The following is a 6,224-nucleotide window of genomic DNA, read 5'->3' as shown; positions in this document are numbered from 1 at the left end:
ACCGTCGATTTAAAAGTATTAGATTCTACCCATTGATTTAGAGGATAAATAGAAACCCTAAATCTAATATTTCATTATGATACTCTCCCTCTTTCTCTTTCTCCTTCTCTCAGCCGCCTCCCTTCTCCACCCCCAACTACAGCTGCTGCTACTCGATTTTTTTCTTCCCGTCTTCCTTCTTTTTTATTTGTCAATAACTAAATTAAGATATATTATATATCTTCTTTTGATCTCTAGAATTAGAGTAAGCTTTAACTATTCTTGATTTTTTTTTTGTCTGTATATTTGTGTAAACCAATACTATCGGCAACTACGATTTTTTTATCTGTAAATTTGTGTATTTTTTTTTGGTTTGACATAATTATTGGTTAACCAAAAACCACTGGGAAAAACCGAAACCAACTGGAACCATTTGGAAACCGAACCAATGGTTAATGGATTGGTTTGGTTTAGATTTTTAGAAACCAATAGTATTGGTTTCGGTTTTGGTTTGGCTAGAAACCGAACCAAAACCGACCATGAACAGCCCTAGTCCTCGTACGTATCCTTGATTAAGGTACATATCCTTGAAGGGTAAGAATAACCATGACATTAAAATTGGAGGAAGCGTAAGAATAAACAACCGATACCTTGGCCATTCTTTAATAAAAAATCAAATGATAACTTTATTTGATTACTACTTTAATAAGGACGGTTTAGTGGATTGACATGATTATGTTAGATTTGGGTCCATTACACTGGTAAAGTAGCAATAAACAAGAACGTAGCAATTGAAGCAAAATTATGCATTTGAGATGGTATACAAAAGATCATTAGTCATATTTTCATCAGTTTACTAATCAAGCCCACAAACAAAACTGAAAACTCGCTCAAACATTCTCCTCATTCACTCAGGAAAAGAAGAAAAAAAAAACATAAAATGTTTCAACTCCCAGTCTTAAACAAACTTGAGATAAAAAAAGGTAAGATCAAAAATCAAAATTATAGATTAACCAGGTCCAGTATACCATCTCTAGATAGCGGCTTAGAGTCTGCAGACAGTCTTAGCAACAACTAAGAAAACATCCAACTGGGTGGCTGATTAGTGCTCTAATAATATTCCGAGCATTTACACATATTAACTTCCGATTAGGCTTATCAGTAAGTGACCATCAATCAAGAACAAGTCCTAAGGGAACTGTCCATGCCAAATTTCTCCCTCCCCTCGTCGAGTAAAATCTCTTTGTTTCGACATTCATGGCTGCAGAAGGCTTTCTCACCTCTGCAAATATAGAACCAATCCACTATCAAAATCATGCACTAGTTACTCAAAAATTATTCAATCTAATCTGGAACTACTTCGTACTCGACATGGGTAGCAAAGTTAAAACAATATATGCAATCCGAGGACTAGTATCTCAAAAAATTACCTTTTACCGGTTAAATTCGGTAAGATCTTCGGAGGCCTAGCCTAACTTTGTTTATCAAATTCGATGTTTAATACTAACAGAACTATTCTAAGAATTGGATGAAGGTCCTTCCCCCTAAAGCAATCTAGGAATCCAATTAAACTGATACAGACATATTCTCACAATACAATAAGACATGACACAAATAAGTTAGTGAAAGTTACCTGTATATGTAAATGTCTTTACCCTGCTCAAGATTCTTCTTGCAAGTATGACAAAAGCTGAGGAAATTCTTGGAAGGATAATCTTCTGATTTTTCAGATAAAAAAACATTTCCCTTTCTTGGAGACGAAAATCCAACAACACCACAACAATTCTTAACAACACAGTTGTCAAAAATATGAGTAGTTCTTGGATTAGGACCATGAGTCATAACACAAGTATAATCTTCAGATGACTCCATTTCAGAAGCAGATAAACAACCAGTAAATACCCTAGGAGAATTCTCAGATGGAGAAAACAATTGAGAAGAAAAACCAATTTTATTATGAATTGGTGTATTGATACCAAAATCAGTAGAACTAGGTGATTTAGTTGGTAAAGGTGAGGGGATTTGAATTTTCAATTGAGAACCAAACAAAACCACTCTACTAGAAGAAGTCAAGATTTTGTGATTTGGTTGTTTTTCATCATCAAGTAATGCATCAAGAATTCCTAGACCAATACCCGACTCAACTTTTTTCTCCCATGATTTAGTAGTACTAAAAGGGTTTGCAAAGAAGGGTTTGTTATCAAGAATTGAAGTGGGACTTTTAACAGAAGAATGATTATAATCACTTTCAGATAATAAACCATTTGAAACTGAAAATAATAACCTTGGTAAAATAAGAGGAGGTGTTGGTTTTATGAATTTGTCTCTTGAACCCATTGAGGGGGAAGCTTGGTTATTAGCAGTTCTTGATCTCTTCCTTAGCATTCTTTTTAACTTCTCTCAAAATTCCAGTGCTAGCAGTTTTCTAACTGCAAAATCCCAAGGGAGAAAAAAATAAAGAGGGGGTCAGATTTACATATACAGTGTAGAGAGAGCCATAAATAAACTTTAATGTTTAGACATGGGTTTAAAGACTTACCCATAATAATCCTACAAAGAAGCCTGAACAATCGCCAAAACCATTAAAACCGCCATTTTTGGAACTTCAATTTTTTTCTTGGAGAAACCCTTGAAACAAGAGAATGGGCCAAAACTATGTACTAGTATATATCAAAACAACCTTTAAAATCAAAACTTCATATGACCTTTAAAAAAAATTACTACACCCTTAAAATGGAAACAGAGACTTTTTTTTTTTTTTTTTTTTTTTCTCTTTTCTCTAAATGGTACTGATGTTATAATCAAACTCCAAAAACAAGAAGAATCAAAAACCCAAAACCAGAAAAAGAAGAGAGAATCTAACAGGAAAACAAAAGAATAAACAACCTTAACTTTGTGATCTTTTACACAGTACGTTTCCTCTGTAACAAATAAGGACTTAGATTTGGTTTCTTAAGCTTTATATACTCTGCTGACTAAAACTACACTAAAAATGAACCCAAGATGTTGACATTATTAGAATCACAAAAGATTTACTCTCTTCTTTTCGGGAGTGGGTTTTCTTCTTTTTCTCACAATCAGTCCTCAAACACAAGAAATCTTCATTGATAGTTGATTTTAAGCTAAATGTCGAAGCAGGGAGAGGAGTGAAAGAAGTTCAAAGAAAAAGGTGTTATGGTAGACATAGAGACGCGTGTAAAGATCAAATCAAATCTAGTGAAAATTTATGTTTACAGCTAAAAATTACTAGACAACTATCTAAAAATGGCCAGTTTTTACTGGCGGTTTTGAATTGACACGACTTAAATAGCAGCAGCGCAAAGAAATCTCTCTCTCTCTCTCTTTTTTCTCGCTCTCTCTCTCTCTCTCTCTCTTTTCTCTCCTACTACTGCAGTTACAAACATCAGAGTGAAGTGACGCACACTCCATAGACTGACAACACGAATATCCAATTCATATATGCGGGCATATCTTTTATGTACATAGAGTAGAATCAACGGGTTAGGATACTCTCAACTTAAATGGTATTTAGGGATGGCAATTTGGCCCACCCAAACCCATCCCCGTCGGGATCCGTCTCTATGGGTTAGGGTTTTACCCGTATAAACGGGAAACGGGGCGGGGTACGGGGAATCCCCGAAGTACTGATGCGGGGATGGGGTGGGGATGGGATTCAAGGTCCCCACCCCATACCCGCCCCGTACACCTATTATATATATATATATCTGTTATCTAGGGTTTAATAAAAATATATAGATATCGTATTATTGTTTTTGTTTATTATTTCGGTGTTCATGCTTATTAGGGTTAAAGGCGCTCGTAAGGTATAACTCATAACTCCCTAATCTATACAATTTATAGATCATGGAATGTTAATTAAATCATGTTGTACTCCATTTCCATACCGAAGCTTCGACGTTTTCTCATTCGAATCTATATGTTCAAATAAGACCACATGTTTCGTTGAATTCATTGACATTTGTAAAAAAACAAGTGATACTTTTTTGTAATTTCTTTCTTACTGTATAAGAACATAAATGATTTTTGATTTAATAGTTGGCTGTTTCGTCTTCTTATTAACTCCACAGTTCATAGTGGGTATATGGTCATGATGTGAATCTTTAGAGATGGATACATAAAATGTCTTTTTCTGATTATGAATCTTTTACTATTTATTTTATCTTAATTCTTTATGTGTATACAGCTACAGTGATTCCAAAGTCGTAACAAGATGATCATTACACCGATCCTAGACGAAACTGAAGAATCTCAATATGAAGACCATGTACGGACAACTCCAACTTCGCCTCCACCAGCTAATGACGTCCAACTTCAATCTAATGATACTGCGCAGCCAAATGCAGCTGATGGTGACGATGCCGAGGATGAAGCTACCAAAACAAGAACAGGGAGGAAGAGGTCCATAGTCTGGGGTCACTTTAAAAAAAAAAGAAAATAAGAGGGGAAGACAAAGAGGTTTGCGATCATTGCAACAAGATACTAGGAGAAAAAAGCAACCATGGGACAAAGCATCTACATGATCATATGAAAAGATGTCCTCGACTTAAACAGACAGACATAAGACAAGCGGTACTTACTCCGAGTAGAAAAAAAGATGTGCGAAACCAGCTTACAACATATAATTTTGATCAATCTGTCGCCAGGAAGGAGCTCGCTTACATGATAATTCTACATGAATACCCGCTTTCCATCGTCGAGCATGAAGGATTCAGAAGATATTCAAATGCACTCCAACCACTGTTTAAGGTGGTATCCCGAAACACCATTAAAAATGACATTTTCAAAATATACGATGAAGAAAAAGTTAAAATAATGCAGCTTTTAGAGAAACATCAAGGAAAAATTGCATTAACCACTGATATGTGGACCAGTAAACAAAAGAAAGGATACATGGTCATTACATCTCATTTTATCGATGATTCATGGATCCTACAAAGCCAAATTATCAGGTATGAATACATATACCTATATTATGTAGATGTTTTTTCTATTGCTAATACATGTGTTATCTGTACTAGGTTTATGTATGTTCCATGTCCATATACAGCTGAGGTCCTCTCGGAAGCATTGATGGAATGTCTGTTGGATTGGAATATTGATGGTAAGATATCTACTATTACTGTTGATAATTGCACCACTAATGATCTTATGATCAAAAATACCTTGGAAAAATTGTCAAGTAACTCATTACTATTGGGTGGAGATTTGTTTCATATGCGTTGTTGTGCGCACATACTAGCTCTCATAGTCAAGCAAGGATTAGAAGGAATTAAAGGGGCAATCGAGTTGATTCGTAATAGTGTTTCTTACTGGAAAGCAACACCAAAACGAGTTGAAAAATTCGAAGAGGCTGCCCGTCAGTTAAATATTGCATGTACAAATAAGCTAGTCCTTGATTGTGAGACTAGATGGAACTCTACATATATGATGCTTAATATTTCTATTAAGTATCAAAGGGTCTTCACTCTCCTAAAGCAACGAGAGCCACAATATAAGTATTTTCCCGGTGAAGAAGATTGGTCGTTGGGAACGGAAATGTGTGATAAATTGAAGATATTTTATAACTTCACGGAGAAGTTTTCTGGAGTAAAATATCCTACAACCAATCTTTTTTTTCCAAGTATTTGTGAGATTAGATTGTCATTGAACGAGTGGAGTAAATCTAAATTTGATGTGATAAGAGAAATGGCATCAGGTATGATAGAAAAGTTTCAAGAGTATTGGATGGTGATCAATGGGATAATGGCAGTAGCAATTATGTTGGATCCAAGGTTTAAGATGAAATTGATTCAGTTTTACTTCCCGCAAATTTATGGTCCATCTTTTGCAGACTTCGAAATGACTCGAGTAAGCAATTTATGTTTTGATTTGGCTAAAGAGTATGAACTGAAAGTATTTGCTGATAAATCTATTGGCCAAAGTGATTTTTCATCCACTTCTCGATAAGAGATGTATGGTTTAGATGATGACGTAGATCCTTTGGATAAATTTGATATCTTTGTCTCTAATAGCACTCAGACTAGTACTGTTAAGTCAGAGTTAACATGTTATTTGGAGGAAAGTCTTTTACCTAGGGCGAATGATGTTGACATACTAGCACGGTGGAAGACAAATTGAATCAAATATCCGGTCTTGCAGTGTATGGCTAGAGACATCTTAGCGATTCCAGTGTCTACAGTTGCTTCAGAATCTGCTTTTAGCACTGGAGGTAGATTTGTGAGTAT

At 35.3% G+C, this 6,224-nt stretch overlaps 2 protein-coding genes across 2 annotated transcripts; one reads left to right on the top strand and one right to left on the bottom strand.

The window, feature by feature from the left end:
- Positions 1–795: 795 nt before the first annotated feature.
- On the bottom strand, positions 796–3,298 carry LOC113350072 (protein MARD1-like). The gene is made up of 3 exons (XM_026594150.1): positions 2,519–3,298; positions 1,613–2,408; positions 796–1,261 (listed from the first exon to the last, which is right to left on the bottom strand). The coding sequence occupies exons 2-3, from the start codon at positions 2,362–2,364 to the stop codon at positions 1,156–1,158; spliced, it is 858 nt and encodes a 285-aa protein (XP_026449935.1). The 5' UTR covers positions 2,365–2,408; positions 2,519–3,298; the 3' UTR covers positions 796–1,155.
- A 912-nt stretch (positions 3,299–4,210) lies between these two features.
- On the top strand, positions 4,211–5,946 carry LOC113352529 (zinc finger BED domain-containing protein RICESLEEPER 2-like). Its single transcript, XM_026596340.1, has 3 exons — positions 4,211–4,398; positions 4,644–4,949; positions 5,019–5,946. The coding sequence occupies exons 1-3, from the start codon at positions 4,211–4,213 to the stop codon at positions 5,944–5,946; spliced, it is 1,422 nt and encodes a 473-aa protein (XP_026452125.1).
- The last annotated feature ends 278 nt before the right edge of the window (positions 5,947–6,224 follow it).

Source organism: Papaver somniferum, chromosome 2 (assembly GCF_003573695.1).
Source record: "Papaver somniferum cultivar HN1 chromosome 2, ASM357369v1, whole genome shotgun sequence".
NCBI lineage: Eukaryota > Viridiplantae > Streptophyta > Magnoliopsida > Ranunculales > Papaveraceae > Papaver > Papaver somniferum.
This window is presented reverse-complemented; position numbering and strand designations above follow the sequence as displayed.

Bases quoted from the DNA above. Each gene is read 5' to 3' on its own strand.
- LOC113350072 (XM_026594150.1), bottom strand. From the start codon at position 2,364: ATGCTAAGGAAGAGATCAAGAACTGCTAATAACCAAGCTTCCCCCTCA. The intron at 1,262-1,612 runs GTAACTTTCACT...CTATATTTGCAG, and splicing joins AAAGACATTTACATATACAG to AGGTGAGAAAGCCTTCTGCA.
- LOC113352529 (XM_026596340.1), top strand. From the start codon at position 4,211: ATGATCATTACACCGATCCTAGACGAAACTGAAGAATCTCAATATGAA. The intron at 4,399-4,643 runs GTCCATAGTCTG...ATCTGTCGCCAG, and splicing joins ACAAGAACAGGGAGGAAGAG to GAAGGAGCTCGCTTACATGA. The intron at 4,950-5,018 runs GTATGAATACAT...TATCTGTACTAG, and splicing joins CTACAAAGCCAAATTATCAG to GTTTATGTATGTTCCATGTC.